This window comes from Heteronotia binoei, chromosome 8 (assembly GCF_032191835.1).
Source record: "Heteronotia binoei isolate CCM8104 ecotype False Entrance Well chromosome 8, APGP_CSIRO_Hbin_v1, whole genome shotgun sequence".
Lineage (NCBI taxonomy): Eukaryota > Metazoa > Chordata > Lepidosauria > Squamata > Gekkonidae > Heteronotia > Heteronotia binoei.
In genome coordinates, this window is record NC_083230.1 from 124,561,381 (window position 1) to 124,578,596 (window position 17,216).

The 17,216-nt window shown below is 49.5% G+C and overlaps 1 protein-coding gene across 1 annotated transcript in view; it reads left to right on the forward strand.

The window, feature by feature from the left end:
* LRGUK (leucine rich repeats and guanylate kinase domain containing) overlaps nt 1-17,216 on the forward strand; it is a 120,661-nt gene that overhangs the window by 20,050 nt on the left and 83,395 nt on the right. Inside the window, exons 6-7 of the mRNA XM_060244457.1 lie at nt 7,673-7,797; nt 9,767-9,910. Of these exons, the coding sequence (XP_060100440.1) occupies nt 7,673-7,797; nt 9,767-9,910 (269 nt within the window). The remainder of the gene's footprint in view (nt 1-7,672; nt 7,798-9,766; nt 9,911-17,216) is intronic.

The following is a 17,216-nucleotide window of genomic DNA, read 5'->3' on the forward strand; positions in this document are numbered from 1 at the left end:
GTCCAACAGGGATGCTGCGGTCCAACCCCTAGAAAGTGACTGGATGGAGTTTTAAGAACTAGATCACAAGAATAATTAAAGGTGTGATTAAGAGGGAGAAGAAGAAGATAGAAGAAGATGACGATGATGATATTGGATTTATATCCCATCCTCCATTCTGAATCGCAGAGCGGCTCACAATTTCTTTTACCTTCCTCCCCCACAACAGACACCCTGTGAGGTGGGTGGGGCTGAGAGAGCTCTCCCAGAAGCTGCTCTTTCAAGGACAACCTCTGCCAGAACTATGGCTGACCAAAGGCCATTCCAGCAGCTGCAAGTGGAGGAGTGGGGAATCAAACCCGGTTCTCCCAGATAAGAGAGCTATGGCTGACCCAAGGCCATTCCAGCAGGTGCAAGTGGAGGAGTGGGGAATCAAACCTGGTTCTCCCAAATAAGAGAGCTATGGCTGCCCAAGGCCATTCCAGCATCTGCAAGTGGAGGAGCAGGGAATCAAACCCGGTTCTCCCAGATAAGAGTCCGCCCATTTAACCACTACACCAAACTGGCTCTCACTGCATAGTTAACCACTGATGTCACAGGGCAGGGCCATCCCCTCTGCTGCTTCCATACACACCTGTACCTCCCACTCCTGTCCAGTTGTCACCACATGTGCTGTTGCAAACAACGCCTGCAGTGCATTTATGGTCCATCCAGTCCAACACTCTGTGTCACACAGTAGCCAAAAAACCCAGGTGCCATCTGGAGGTCCACCAGCAGGGCCATAAGAACATAAGAGAAGCCATGTTGGATCAAAGACCAACAATAAAAATTTCTTCAAATATATTAGAAGCAGGAAACCAGCCAGGGAGGCAGTGGGGCCCTTGGATGACCATGGGGTAAAAGGATTACTGAAGGAGGATAGGGAAATGGCTGAGAAGCTGAATGCATTTTTTGCCTCCGTCTTCACTGTGGAAGATGAGAACTTTTTGCCCGCCCCAGAACCACTAATTTTGGAAGGGGTGTTGAAAGACCTGAGTCAGATTGAGGTGACAAAAGAGGAGGTCCTACAACTGATAGACAAATTAAAAACTAATAAGTCACCAGGTCTGGATGGCATACATCCGAGAGTTCTGAAAGAACTCAAAGTTGAACTTGTGGATCTTCTAACAAAAATCTGTAATCTTTCATTGAAATCTGCCTCCGTTCCTGAGGACTGGAAGGTAGCAAATGTCACCCCCATCTTTAATAAAAGTTCCAGAGGAGATCCTGGAAATTACAGGCCAGTCAGTCTGACTTCAATACCGGGAAAGTTGGTAGAAACCATTATCAAGGACAGAATGAGTAGGCACATTGATGAACACGGGTTATTGAGGAAGACTCAGCATGGGTTCTGTAAGGGAAGATCTTGCCTCACTAACCTGTTACATTTCTTTGAGGAGGTGAACAAACATGTGGACAAAGGAGACCCGATAGATGTTGTTTACCTTGACTTCCAGAAAGCTTTTGATAAAGTTCCTTATCAAAGTCTCCTTAGAAAGCTTGAGAGTCATGGAGTAAAAGGACAGGTCCTCTTGTGAATCAAAAACTGGCTGAGTAATAGGAAGCAGAGAGTGAGTATAAATGGGCAGTCTTCGCAGTGGAGGACGGTAAGCAGTGGGGTGCCGCAAGGCTCGGTACTGGGTCCCATGCTCTTTAACTTGTTCATAAATGATTTAGAGTTGGGAGTGAACAGTGAAGTGGCCAAGTTTGCAGATGACACCAAATTGTTCAGGGTGGTGAGAACCAGAGAGGATTGTGAGGAACTCCAAAGGGATCTGTTGAGGCTGGGTGAGTGGGCGTCAACATGGCAGATGCGGTTCAATGTGGCCAAGTGCAAGTAATGCACATTGGGGCCAAGAATCCCAGCTACAAATACAAGTTGATGGGGTGTGAACTGGCAGAGACTGACCAAGAGAGAGATCTTGGGGTCGTGGTAGATAACTCACTGAAAATGTCAAGACAGTGTGCGTTTGCAATAAAAAAGGCCAATGCCATGCAGGGAATTATTAGGAAGGGAATTGAAAACAAATCAGCCAGTATCATAATGCCACTGTATAAATCGATGGTGCGGTCTCATTTGGAGTACTGTGTGCAGTTCTGGTCGCCGCACCTCAAAAAGGATATTATAGCATTGGAGAAAGTCCAGAAAAGGGCAACAAGAATGATTAAGGGGCTGGAACACTTTCCCTATGAAGAAAGGTTGAAACGCTTGAGACTCTTTAGCTTGGAGAAACGTCGACTGCGGGGTGACATGATAGAGGTTTACAAGATAATGCATGGGATGGAGAAAGGAGAGAAAGAAGTACTTTTCTCCCTTTCTCACAATACAAGAACTCGTGGGCATTCGATGAAATTGCTGAGCAGACAGGTTAAAACGGATAAGAGGAAGTACTTCTTCACCCAAAGGGTGATTAACATGTGGAATTCACTGCCACAGGAGGTGGTGGCGGCCACAAGCATAGTCACCTTCAAGAAGGGTTTAGATAAAAATATGGAGCAGAGGTCCATCAGTGGCTATTAGCCACTGTGTGTGTGTGTGTGTATATATATATATATATATATAATTTTTTTTGGCCACTGTGTGACACAGAGTGTTGGACTGGATGGGCCATTGGCCTGATCCAACATGGCTTCTCTTATGTTCTTATAACACTCCAACACTCTTGTCACACAGTGGCCAAAACCCAGGTGCTATCAGCAGGTCCACCAGTGGAGCCAGAACTCCAGAAACCCTCCCACTGTGGCCCCCAAAGCACCAAGAAGACAGAGCATCACTGCCCTAGATACATAAGAACATAAGAGAAGCCATGTTGGGTCAGGCCAATGGCCTATCCAGCCCAACACTTTGTGTCACACAGTGGCCAAAACCCAGGGGCCATCAGGAGGCCACCAGTGGGGCAAGAACTCCAGAAGTCCACTTGAGAGATAGTGGAGTAGAGTGGCTAGGCTGATCCTGCACTGAACAGGGGGTTGGACTAGATGGCCTATATGTCATAAGAACATAAGAGAAGCCATGTTGGATCAGGCCAATGGCCCATCCAGTCCAACACTCTGTGTCTCATAAGAACATAAGAGAAGCCATGTTGGATCAGGCCAGTGGCCCATCCAGTCCAACCACTCTGTGTCACATAAGAACAGAAGAGAAGCCAAGTTGGATCAGGCCAATGGCCCATCCAGCCCAACACTCTGTGTCACATAAGAACATAGGAGAAGCCATGTTGGGTCAGGCCAATGGCCCATCCACTCCAACTCTCTGTGTCACATAAGAACAGAAGAGAAGCCATGTTGGATCAGGCCAATGGCCCATCCAGCCCAACGCTCTGTGTCACATAAGAACATAAAAGAAGCCATGTTGGATCAGGCCAATGGCCCCTTATAACGTGTAACATGAATATAGACATCGTTCTAGTTTGCCATTAGAAAGAAATAGTATATATATTTATGTAATGAGATAAACAGCCAGTATCCCTTTAGTCGCTCAGAGAAACTTGCTGGCAGGTTGTACAATGTGGGTGTGTTTGTGTCTGTGTGGGAGGGCAGGAGACGTGCCGTTTGGGTTTTCTTCCACGAGCACCACAAGGTCTCGAGCCCTGGAACCCCCTGAAGGGAAGATGGGCAGGCCATTAGGTCCTTTTGAAAGCCATGGATGAGCCAGAATGCTTATATCTTGTGCCAGGTTAACAGGGCCGAATTAACAAATAGGCCAAGTATGTACTGGCCTATAGGCCCCCACGCCTTTAGGGGCTCCAGGTTGGCTCCCCCCCTGGTTTCCCCCCTGCTTGCAGCCCTTCCAGTCTGCACACGCAGCCAGCAACTGAGCCGCTCTTTGCCCGATTTGCCTTGTGCAGCAGGTCCTAGCGTCATCGCCAAGTTTGCCTTTCTCTGCCTCTCCTCTGCAGCTTTGTCGAAGTGACTTTTGAGAAGGGGCCTGCAAGCTGCAGTAGGGGCCACGGGTGGTGGGGCAGACTCTGAGATAATTTGCAAGAGGGCCCCCATTATTTAGACCATGGCTGTCAAACATGCAGTTCGGGGGCCGAATCAGGCTCCTGGCAAACTCCTATCAGGCCCCCGAGCAACAGGTTGTCATCTGCTTCCTTCTCCCTCTCTCTCTCGCTTCCTTCTGTATCACAGCTTGCTCTGCCAGGCTTGCTCAATCGCACAGGAGCTACAGAGCAAAACCTCTATTTTCTCCATTGGCTGAGGCTCATCCCTTGGAGGGGGAAGGAGGAGCCTCAGTGCACAGCGGAGCTACTGAGCCAAGCCTCTCTTCCTTCTATTGGCTGAGGCTCCTCCCCCTTCTGGTCCCCTTGGGAAGGGAAGGAAAGAGCCAGAGCTTCCTTTGCCCAGTTTGGTGGATCCCATGGGAGAAATACAAAGCAAGCACCTTTAAGACCAACCGGCACTAAGGTTCTAAGCATGTTTTTAAGTTTTGAAAGAATATATTTGCGTTTGTGTTCTTTATACAATGTGCATTTCTGCTACCTAATCTTAAATAGGTACATGCACGGCCCGGCCCGACAAGGTCTCATTTATGTCAGATCCGGCTCTCGTAACGAATGAGGCCTAGGGGCCTCCAAAGGGTTTAATCTGGCACCGGAGGCCCTGTCTGAAATGACAGGACCAAAAACCCTCCTATGCTTTTGGACGCTGCAGTGTGGTTGGGGAAAGATCCTTAAGGGTTTCCTTGTCAGCAGCGCATGCAAGCAGGCAAATCCGCCTGGCAGGGTTATAAATCTGTTTCCGGAAAGGCGTTGCCTGTAACTTGAAAAGGAGCCATCCTTCGCCGGTACCTGCCGAAGCATTTGCACCGGGCCATTAATACTCCCCCAGTTGGTTTGTTAACGCTGACTGCATCCCTGCACTTTATCGATGGCGCCGCTTCCCTCTGCAAGTCGAATTTCCGCGGAGCGGGACCTGTTTTTATCGCCCTCGGTCTTGATGCCGTTTTGTTCCAACCGGAACAGCCAGAAGTTCATTTCTTATCTGGAGATGAGCAAATGTATAATGAAGCTGTGCCTTCGGAACAAAACGCAAAATGGATTCCAGGCCGCTCAGTTCGACGGCTGATCTTTAGCGAGGTTTGCCGTTGGGCGGGAAGAAGAGACGGAAGCAGGAAAGGGGCCAAGGCTGTAGGGCTTGGGAGCCACATGTGGCACTTTCACCCATCTTGCGTGGCTCTCGCAGCCCCTACTGCCCCATCAGCCAGCTTGGAAAAGGCATTTGTTTCTTTAAATCACTTCACCAACCCAAGCCAGCCAGCGGCTTGGAGAATGCATTTAAAGTTGCTTTCTTTCCACCTGTGCCTCCCTTCCTCTATTTTCCTTCCTTCCTTCCTGAGAGCCACTTTGGTGTAATGGTTAAATGTGCAAACTCTTAGCTGGTAAAACCGAATTTGATTCCCCACTCCTGCACTTGCAGCTGCTAGAATGGCCTTGGATCAGCTAGAGTTGTCCTTGAAAGGGCAGCTTCTGGGAGAGTTCTTTCAGTCCCACCTGCCTCTCAGGATGTCTCTTGTGGGGGGAGAAGATAAAGGAGATTGTGAGCCGCTCTGAGACTCTGATTTAGAGAGAAGCGCGGGGTATAAACCAACCAACCTTCCTTCCTTCCTTCCTTCCTTCCTTCCTTCCTTCCTTCCTTCCTTCCTTCCTTCCTTCCTTCCTTCCTTCCTTCCTTCCTTCCTTCCTTCCTTCCTTCCTTCCTTCCTTCCTTCCTTCCTTCCTTCCTTCCTTCTCCCTCCCTCCCTCCCTCCCTCTTTCCTCTGCTGTTTATTCTATGTGGCTCTTACATTAAGCAAGTTTGGCCACCCCTGATAAAGGGGCTTTCAGGGAAGGGGAAGAGGAAATGGTGGGCGAGGGGAAAATGAGATGCTCCCCCGCAAGTCCCCAAAGCTTCCCCAACTGTCTACTGAGAAAACCTACGCCAGCCTACTCATTGAAACTTTCCTGCAGGAACGTGCCCTTGGGATTGCAACTCGAAGAGAACTGCTTCCAAAACTCTCTTCTCCTGGGGATGCGCCAAAGTTCTTGCCAGGACTTTTCCCATGTGGTTTAGGTAGACTATGAATGAGACAGCCCGTGGTAGGGGGTTGGACTAGATGGCCTGTATGGCCCTTTCCAACTCTGTGATTCTACTATTGCCACTACATTGCCGAAGTTTGGTAAAGCAGTTGTCGCTCCATTGGTTCTGGTGGTGCTCCATTGGTTCTGGTGGAGGTCCATCAGTGGCTATGAGCCACAGCGTATTGTTGGAACTCTGTCTGCGGCAAGTGATGCTCTGTATTCTTGGTGCTTGGGAGGGATAACAGTGTGAGGCCTTCTAGTGTTCTGGCCCCACGGAAGGACGTCCTGATGACACCTGGGTTTTCTGCCACTGTGTGACACAGAGTGTTGGACTGGATGGGCCATTGACCTGATCCAACATGGCTTCTCTTATGTTCTTATAGATGGAACTCTATGTCTGGGGCAAGTGATACTCTGTCTTCTTGGTGATGGGGGGGGGCGGCAGTGGAAGGGCTTCTAGTGCCCTGGCCCCACTGGTGGAACTCCTGATGGCACCTAGTTTTTTGGCCACTGTGTGACACATAGGGTTGGACAGGATGGGCCATTGGCCTGATCCAACATGGCTTCTCTTATGTTCTTATGTGACACACAGTGTTGGAATGGATGGGCCATTGGCCTGATCCAACATGGCTTCTCTTATGTTCTTCTGTGACACAGAGTGTTGGACTGGATGGGCCACTGGCCTGATCCAACATGGCTTCTCTTATGTTCTTATGTGAAACAGAGTGTTGGACTGGATGGGCCATTGGCCTGATCCAACATGTCTTCTCTTATGTTCTTATGTGACACAGAGTGTTGGACTGGATGGGCCATTGGCCTGATCCAACATGTCTTCTCTTATGTTCTGATGTGACACAGAGTGGTTGGACTGGATGGGCCATTGGCCTGATCCAACATGTCTTCTCTTATGTTCTGATGTGACACAGAGTGGTTGGACTGGATGGGCCACTGGCCTGATCCAACATGGCTTCTCTTATGTTCTTATGTGACACAGAGTGGTTGGACTGGATGGGCCACTGGCCTGATCCAACATGGCTTCTCTTATGTTCTTATGTGACACAGAGTGTTGGACTGGATGGGCCACTGGCCTGATCCAACATGTCTTCTCTTATGTGACACAGAGTGGTTGGACTGGATGGGCCACTGGCCTGATCCAACATAGCTTCTCTTATGTTCTTATGTGACACAGAGTGGTTGGACTGGATGGGCCGCTGGCCTGATCCAACATGGCTTCTCTTATGTTCTTATGTGACACAGATTGATGGACTGGATGGGCCATTGGCCTGATCCAACATGGCTTCTCTTATGTTCTTCTGTGACACAGAGTGTTGGACTGGATGGGCCACTGGCCTGATCCAACATGGCTTCTCTTATGTGACACAGAGTGGTTGGACTGGATGGGCCATTGGCCTGATCCAACATGGCTTCTCTTATGTTCTTCTGTGACACAGAGTGTTGGACCGGATTGGCCACTGGCCTGATCCACCATGGCTTCTCTTATGTTCTTGAGGACCTCCTTCCTTGGTGTTTTTACTCTTGCCCATTCAATCTCTTGCAACGTGCTGTTTTCCCTTAAGTCCGTTGTTGACGTACAGATAACAAGATCGAGGAGATCCGCGGCCTGGAGAAGTGTCACAGCCTGACTTACCTCAGCCTGGCCAACAACAAGATCACGGCTATCTCTGGCCTGCAAAAACTGCCCATCCGGACCCTCTGCTTGGTAAGTGTGTTTTCCTCTTCCAGGGAGACCCAGGCGGGTGGCCACAGTGGTCTGAAAATCTCTCGCTACGATGAGCTGGTGTATATCATGCCCTATACTCTGAATCTCAGAGCCTCAGAGCGGCTCACAATCTCCTTCATCCTCCTCCCCCACAATAGACACCCTGTGAGGTGGGTGAAGCTGAGTGGGCTCTCTCAGAAGCTGCCCTTTCAAGGACAACCTCTGCCAGAGCTATGGCTGACCCAAGGCCATTCCAGCAGCTGCAAGTGGAGGACTGGGGGATCAAACCCTGTTCTCCCAGGTAAGAGAGCTATGGCTGACCCAAGGCCATTCCAGCAGGTGCAAGTGGAGGAGTGGGGAATCAAACCCGGTTCTCCCAGATAAGAGAGCAATGACTGACCCAAGGCCATTCCAGCAGCTGCAAGTGGAGGAGGGGGGAATCAAACCCGGTTCTCCCAGATAAGAGAGCTCTGGCTGACCCAAGGCCATTCCAGCAGGTGCAAGTGGAGGAGTGGGGAATCAAACCCGGTTCTCCCAGATAAGAGAGCTATGACTGACCCAAGGCCATTCCAGCAGCTGCAAGTGGAGGAGGGGGGAATCAAACCCGGTTCTCCCAGATAAGAGAGCTCTGGCTGACCCAAGGCCATTCCAGCAGGTGCAAGTGGAGGAGTGGGGAATCAAACCCGGTTCTCCCAGATAAGAGAGCTATGACTGACCCAAGGGCATTCCAGCAGGTGCTAGTGGAGGAGTCGGGAATCAAACCCGGTTCTCCCAGATAAGAGTCCGCGCACTTAACTACTACAACCAAGCCAGCAATGCAGACATCCATGAACAAATCTTCAGGGCGAGTAGAAGTCAGGCCAAGAAGTGAAATTTGTCAAGGGACAATCCTGTTTTTACTTTCTTTTTTTTAACTGAAATTTTTATTGAATTGAATTCTACTGCGAACATTAATGCTAATTATAAACTGCCTTTCCCCATCAATCTTCTATTACATTCATCCGTGTTTAACCATTGAAAATGTTCTTCGATTTATCCACATACAATTGATACACATATAGTAGTCAGGACTCATTTTCAATTCTGAATCTTATTATCTTGTATCATCCGTTATTTACCATTCAGTTCCCATTTCATTTTATCCTAATCACCTCAATAACAATAATCTCAACCTAATTAAAAAGGTAAAGGTAGTCCTTTGTGCAAGCACCAGTCGTTTCCGACTCTGGGGTGACGTTGTTTTCACAACATTTTCATGGCATAAGAACATAAGGGAAGCCATGTTGGATCAGGCCAGTGGCCCATCCAGTCCAACACTCTGTGTCACATAAGAACAGAAGAGAAGCCATTTTGGATCAGGCCAATGGCCCACACAGTGGCCAATATATATGTGTGTATACACACACACACATACATGCATATACACACATATACACACACACACACACACACATAAACACACATGTATATACACACTGTGGCTAATAGCCACTGATGGACCTCTGCTCCATATTTTTATCCAATTCCCTCTTAAAGCTGGCTATGCTTGTAGCCGCCACCACCTCGTGTGGCAGTGAATTCCACATGTTAATCACCCTTTGGGTGAAGACTTTTTACGGGGTGATTTGCCCTTGCCTTCCCCAGTCATCTACGCTTTCCCTCAAGCAAGCTGGGGACTCATTTGACCGACCTCGGAAGGATGGAAGGCTGAGTCAACCTCAGGCCGGCTACCCGAATCCAGCTTCCGCCGGAATCGAACTCAGGTCATGAGCAGAGAGTTCAGATCACAGTACTGCTGCTTTATCGCTCTGCACCACGGGGCAAACCACCCCGCAAATGTCCTGATGCGACGTCACCCCAGAGTCGGAAACGGCCGGCGCTTGCACAGGGGGACTGCCTTCACCTTTTTAATAACTGATTTTACTTCCTTCCGTTGCTGACTTTCCGCGCTCGGGTGCTACTTTTGCAGAAATCGAACGCGATCGAAAAGGCCGTCGGCTTGGAAGAGCTCAAGGGCCTGAGGACCTTGGACTTGTCCGGCAATCGGATTAGCAGTTTGGAAGGCCTGGAGGAGCACAACCTACTGGAAGAGATCAACCTGGAGGACAACCAGGTAAGATCTCCATGCGGCGAACTCGATGGGTTTTACAACTCTGGGTCCTTTTTTCCTTGAAGTTCAGCCAAATGATACATCATTATCTCACGTCACAAAACAGCCGTTTCTATCCAGTCCGGGTTATGCCATCTCAGGCTAGATTTGAGCCTGGTAGCTGCTGAAAAACCAACAAAAGCCATTCCCCATATACGCCCCAGAGGGCATTGCAGTGTGCTACGTGGCACCTGCTGACCGCTCCTGGCCCGAAGGATGTCTGTCTTGCCTCAACCAGGGCCAGGGCCTTTTCAGCGCTGGCCCCTGCCTGGCAGAATCAGCTTCCTGTGGAGATCCGGGCCCTACCTGAGCTACTGCCATTTTGTAGGACCCGTAAGACAGAGCTGTTCTGCCGGGCTTTTGGTTGAGGCAGCGGGCGTCCTATTCCGTCAACTATTCCATCAGTCGGCCTCCCTGGTTGTGACATCATGCTTTATAGCAGGGGTGGCCAACAGTAGCTCTCCAGATGTTTTTTTTTGCCTACAACTCCCATCAGCCCCAGCCAGCATGGTTAATGGCTGGGGCTGATGGGAGATGTAGGGGGGGGACATCTGGAGAGCTACCGTCGGCCACCCCTTCTTGACAGCCTTGTTGCGGTACTGAATCTGATCATTAACACCATCACTTCTCCTCGGGCCATGTTTTGTGACATGTGCCCTTTCTGCCAGTGATGCACCTTATTTCGTTTTGGCCATGCAGGCTGGGGCTGATGGGAGTTGTAGGCACAAAACATCTAGAGAGCTACCGTTGGCCCCCCCTGCAATAGATGAATTGGGGGGTGGGGGGGAAGAAACCGAAACCAAGCTTACAGGGATGGGACGCCACAGCTGTCTGACGACTTCTTCTTCTTCTCCTTCTTCTCCTTCTTCTTCTTCTTCTTCTTCTCCTTCTTCTTTGGTTTTATGTTAGGGTTTTAAATTTGAACTGGTAAGTTTTTATTGTCCAATTTATGCTGTGATCCACCCTGAGCCCGTTATGGGAAAGGGCGGAGTACAAGCCTACTAAATAAATAAAAAAAAACTTTTCAGGGCCTTGGCTTCCAAAGGTCCAGGCTCCCTTGGAAGCTTTGGATCCCTTTTACTTAGGAAGCATAGGGGCAGTTTGCGAATGAGAAGAGACACAGAGGCTGGCTTCCAGACCAGCATTTTACGTTGACACAGGAACGGCTCCCAGACGAATCAAAAAATCAAGTCCAAACAACCACATCTGCCTTCCGTCCTGCTCCCGAACTCACCCCGTCCGTAGGCATCTCTGAGATGGCTCAAAAAGCTACCGCTTCCGAAATGGTAGCAAATTTTTGCGCTGCACGCCATCTGCCTTTCTGGCATCCGAACACCGGAGTACACACGTGAGGCATATTGGCAGTGTGAACCCAGCAGGCCACCCCAAGCCGCTTTCGGCTTTAAAAAGGCCTCTGCTCCATACGTTTATCCAATCCCCTCTTGAGGTTAGCTGACGCCTTGTACGGGACTACCACCACAAATTATCCCTAGGTGAAGTGCTTTAAGATGACAAACTTTTGAATGAGCTTTCTGAATGAACTGGGGGGTTTTAAAAAATCCTTTTACTCGGCATCCCTTGTGGATTTATAGAAGCTGGAAACATACAGCGAAGGTTCCTGCACGTTACTGTGGACTTCTTTGTATGGTAATACTGAAAACATGTCTTATGAGATGTTTTGACATATATTTGAAAAATCATTCTACGATTCTATAGAGTTTGCACAGTAATTTTCGTCATTTGGCGCTATGATACCTACTGGTATTGTGTTGCACCCACCTGGAGGTGTGCAGCTTTAGGCTGAGTGGCGGCCTGTCTTTTGACAAAAATAAACCCCACTTTTATGTAGAAAAATAGCACAGCGGGGACAAAGAGCTCTTTTTCCTGACTCAAAGGGGTTTTCTATCATGCGGGGCATGCCAGACTTACCCTTGTAGGGTTTGATTCATTTTCCACCCAGATGGTCCAAACCAGGTGGCAAGGGATTCTAAAGCCCTTTGTTGGTGCTGAACCTCTTCTGTGGTCCATAACTCATCCTGCACTTTCTGTTACTTGGCATCTTCTGTTACGCACAGGGACTGTGGGGAAGAGCCACGGCTGAGCATCTGTTTGGTAGGGGGGTGCCCTCAGTATAAACTGAGTTTTTAAAAATAGCCAATAAATAGTTTATTGGTGTTTATTGGGAATTTTCTCAGCCAATTACTGAGCGGGTTAGTGATTCAACTATCTGAAGATGGCTGCCTCCCGGAATCCCCCCAAAAAATATTTGGGATTTTTCAGGGCCACCAGATGATGATGATGATAATAATAATAATAATAATAATAATAATAATAATAATAATAATAATAATAATAATAATAATAATAATTATTATTATTATTATTATTATTATTATTATTATTATTATTTTATTTATATCCCGCCCTCCCCGCCGAGGCAGGCTCAGGGCGGCCCACAAGACATGGTACATACCATGATTACAATAAAATACAGTTAATACAATAAAATACAATTAAATTACAATTAATAAATTAAGTTAAGTAAATAAATTAAAACCAGTATAAATTAAAGGTGCTACAGTTCAATACATATATAAGGATGGCTAGATGGCATTGGGGGGTTTTGGGGGGTGGGCTCCCTCTGGGAATCCTACCCCCCCAGGGAAAGTGCATGCGCAATACATAGCCTCTCCTCTCCTGGTGTAGTGAACGCCGCGTGGTCACTGTCTGGCTATGCCTGGCAGATGGTCACTGCAATGGCCTCTCCTGCATTACTGCATCCGTAGCAACACCTTCTCGCTGGTCCCCCCCGTTTTCACAGAGTTTGCTACGTCATGGTGCGACCGAATTGTCCGGCGGTATAACCGGATGGGCAGGCTGGGCCCACCAACTTCGTCAGCCTAAGAGAAGGAAAACTCTAACATCAAACCCGGGCAGATAGAGCTCGTTAATGTAACACCTACCACCTGGAGGACTCACTGCCGGCGTCCCGGCTTACTGGGCCATGGCAGATGACCCCCAGGTGAAAGGGTGGAGCCAGTACCGCGCACACTGCGCTTCACCTAAAAAATTCCTCTGCGCAGGCCTGAAGGGCATATCCACACACACAACCCACAACGCATCAAGTCCTGCAGCGATAGGCAAGGGGCGAAACGGCAGGTGGAAGGTGCCACTGGAAGTCGCAGTCCCGATCCTGCATGTAGGCGGTTCAGGATATTGGTCGCCTGATGCTAACCCGGAGACGAAAGCATCTTTCGGCAGCACCCTGAACGACCAAGCAGCCCTATCTAGGGACAGCACTGCTTGCTCCACACGGAGAGGGGCCTAGAAAAGGTGGCCTAAACAAAGCTCGTCTCCCCCACCCCAGTTGGCTAGCCGCGGTCAACGGGCATCCTTACTTGCGGTCGAAAAATAACAACAAAGAAAAGGCATGCACCTGCCTCACAAAGTGTGCAAAGACTAAAGCTTGCGTGTTGGAACATCAGAACCATGCTTGACACAGTAGGCAGTGGTCGCCCTGAACGACGCTCTGCTCTAGTTGCCCACGAACTTCTCAGGTTGAATATCGACATAGCAGCTCTCAGTGAGGTCCGTTTCCCTGAGGAAGGTAGTCTTCAAGAACACGGTGCTGGCTATACCCTCTACTGGTCGGGTAAGTCAAAGGCTGAGAGCCGCCTTTCTGGCGTTGGCTTCATGGTCAGGAACTCCATTGCCTCCAAACTCGAAAACCTTCCAACAGGTCACTCAGATCGCATCATGTCCATGCGCCTCCCACTTCAAAACAAGCAGCATGCAACACTCTTCAGTGTGTATGCCCCAACCCTTCAAGCAGATCCTGCAGAAAAGAACAAGTTCTATGCTGATCTACGCAACCTCGTACGGAAGACCTGTACAGAGGACAAGGTGATCATCCTTGGCGACTTCAATGCCAGAGTAGGTAAAGACTCGGAAGCCTGGAAAGGAGTACTTGGCAAACACGGCATTGGCAACTGCAATGACAACGGGCGCCTCCTGCTAGAATTCTGCATGGAGCACCAGCTCACCATCACCAACACTATCTTCCAGCAGAAGAACAGTCTGAAGACAACCTGGATGCACCCACGGTCCAAGCATTGGCACCTTATCGACTACATTCTGGTGCGCCAGAGAGACCTTCGGGATGTCTTACACACCCGAGTAATGCCCAGCGCAGAATGTCATACGGATCATCGTCTTGTACGCTGCAATCTCTGTCTTCACTTTAAACCCACCCCCAGGAGAGGAGGTATCCCTCGGAGGAAGTTTCAGGTTGGCAGCCTCCAGTCAGCCGAAGTTAAATCTGCCTTCCAGGCAAAACTCCAGTCAAGAATTGAGGACCTCAGTTGCCCCACAGACCCTTCTCCAGAAGCACTCTGGGAACACCTAAAAACTACCGTCCTGCAGATCTCTGAAGAAGTCCTCGGGTTCTCCACAAGGAAGAACAAGGACTGGTTTGATGAGAACAATCAAGAGATCCAAGAATTACTGGCAAAAAAGAGATCTGCCTACCAAGCACATCTTGCTCAGCCCTCCTGTCCTGGGAAAAAAGCAACCTTTCGCGCTGCATGTAGCAACTTCCAGCGCAAGCTTCGAGACATTCAGAACGAGTGGTGGACCAAGCTTGCAGAGAGAACCCAGCTGTGTGCAGACACTGGCGATTTAAGAGGGTTCTACGAAGCCCTGAAGGCAGTATATGGTCCATCATATCAGGCTCAGAGTCCCTTGCATAGTGCAGACGGCCAAGTGCTCCTCACAGACAAGGCATCCATACTGAACCGGTGGTCGGAGTATTTTCAGGTTCTCTTCAGTGCCAACCGCGTTGTTCAAGATTCAGCAATCCACCTCACCCCACTTCAACCGGTGAAAACAGAGTTGGATGAGATCCCCACCCTAGAAGAGACTGTTAAAGCCATCAAGCAACTGAAAAGTGGCAAGGCAGCAGGAGTTGATGGAATTCCACCAGAGATCTGGAAGCATGGGGGCACAGTACTACATAGCTCACTTCACAAAGTACTTGTCACCTGCTGGGAACAAGGCAAATTACCACAGGACTTTCGCGATGCAATCATCATCACCCTATACAAGAACAAAGGGGAAAAGTCAGACTGCTCCAACTACCGGGGGATAACCCTGCTCTCCATCGCAGGCAAAATCCTTGCCAGAATACTCCTGAACAGACTGGTGCCCACCATTGCAGAAGAACTCCTCCCAGAGAGCCAGTGCGGCTTCAGAGCTAACAGGAGCACCACCGACATGGTATTTGTTCTCAGGCAGCTCCAAGAGAAATGCAGGGAACAGAACAAGGGTCTGTATGTGACTTTTGTCGACCTTACCAAAGCTTTCGATACCGTTAGCAGGGAAGGCCTGTGGCAAATCTTGGAACGTTTAGGATGTCCCCCAAGGTTCCTCAGCATGATCATCCAGCTACACGAAGACCAGCGAGGCCAAGTCAGACACTGCAACGACCTCTCGGAGTCCTTCCCAATAGGCACAGGTGTAAAGCAAGGCTGCGTTCTTGCGCCAACTCTCTTTACGATCTTCTTTAGCATGATGCTTCAAAGAGCCGCAGTAGATCTAGATGAGGACGATGGTGTCTACATCCGCTATCGCACCGATGGCAGCCTGTTCAACCTGAGGCGACTAAAGGCACACTCCAAGACAATGGAAAAACTCATCCGAGAGCTACTGTTTGCTGATGATGCTGCACTCATCTCCCACTCGGTATCAGCTCTGCAGCATATGACGTCCTGCTTTGCAGAGGCTGCCAAGCTATTCGGCCTAGAAGTTAGTCTGAAGAAGACAGAAGTTCTCCACCAGCCTGCACCCCAGGAAGATTATCACCCTCCCTGCATCACTGTGGGTGAATCAGTTCTGAAGACAGTCCAGCAGTTCAGCTACCTAGGGTGCATCATCTCCTCAGATGCCAAGATCGACAAGGAGATTGACAACAGGCTGGCAAAGGCAAACCGTGCATTTGGCCGACTGCACAAAAGAGTGTGGAGCAACAAGCATCTGAAAAAAGGCACAAAGATCAATGTTTACAAAGCTGTTGTGATGACAACCCTCATCTATGGCTCCGAATCGTGGGTTTTATACCGTCATCACCTGCGACTCCTTGAGCGCTTTCATCAGCGCTGCCTTCGCACCATCCTCAACATCCACTGGAGTGACTTTGTGACCAACACTGAAGTCCTCAAGCGGGCAGAGGTTACCAGCATCGAGGCACTGCTGTTGAAGACGCAGCTGCGCTGGGCAGGGCATATTTCTAGGATGGAAAACCACCGCCTTCCCAAGATTGCCCTGTATGGCGAACTCTCCACCGGCCATCGAAATAGAGGGGCACCAAAGAAGAGGTACAAGGACTCCTTGAAGAAATCCCTTAGCACCTGTCACATCAACCATCACCAGTGGTCTGACCTAGCCTCAGATCGCAAAGCATGGAGGCACACCATCCACCAGGCTGTCTCTTCCTTTGAGAACGCACGCATAGCTGGTCTTGAGGACAAAAGGAGATTGAGGAAGAATCGCACTGCTACAGCACCAACCCCAAATCAGACTTTTCCCTGCAGCTACTGTGGCCGGACCTGCCTGTCCCGCATTGGTCTTGTCAGCCACCAGCGAGCCTGCAGCAGACGTGGACTATTGCACCCTTCTTAAATCTTCGTTCGCGAAGCCAAGCCGAGAGAGACAAGATGGCATTACCAAGGTTCCATCCTAAAAAGCAAGTTGGAAGAGGACGGTTTGACAAGCCCTGCGGAACTGATTGAGGTCCCGCAGGGCTCGCACCTCCTCGGGCAGCTGATTCCACCATTGGGGAGCCATTATCGAGAAGGCCTGCTCCCTTGTTGTTTTTACCTTGGCCTCCCTTGGTCCAGGGATTTTCAGAAGATTTTGAGAACTAGATCTCAGTGCTCTCTGGGGAACATGTGGGGAGAGACGGTCCCTAAGGTAGGCAGGTCCTCGGCCACATAGGGCTTTAAAGGTAATAACCAGCACCTTGTAATGAACTCGGTACACAATTGGCAGCCAGTGCAGTTCCCGCAGCCTAGGCCGTACATGTTCCCACTGAGGTAGTCCCACTAACAGCCTGGCTGCCGCATTCTACACTAGCTGCAGTTTCCGAGTTCAGTACAGGGGCAGCCCCATGTAGAGGGCATTATAGTAGTCCAACCTCGAGGTGACCGTTGCATGGATCACAGTTGCCAGGTCACTATGTTCCAGGAAGGGGGCTAACTGCCTCGCCCTCCTAAGG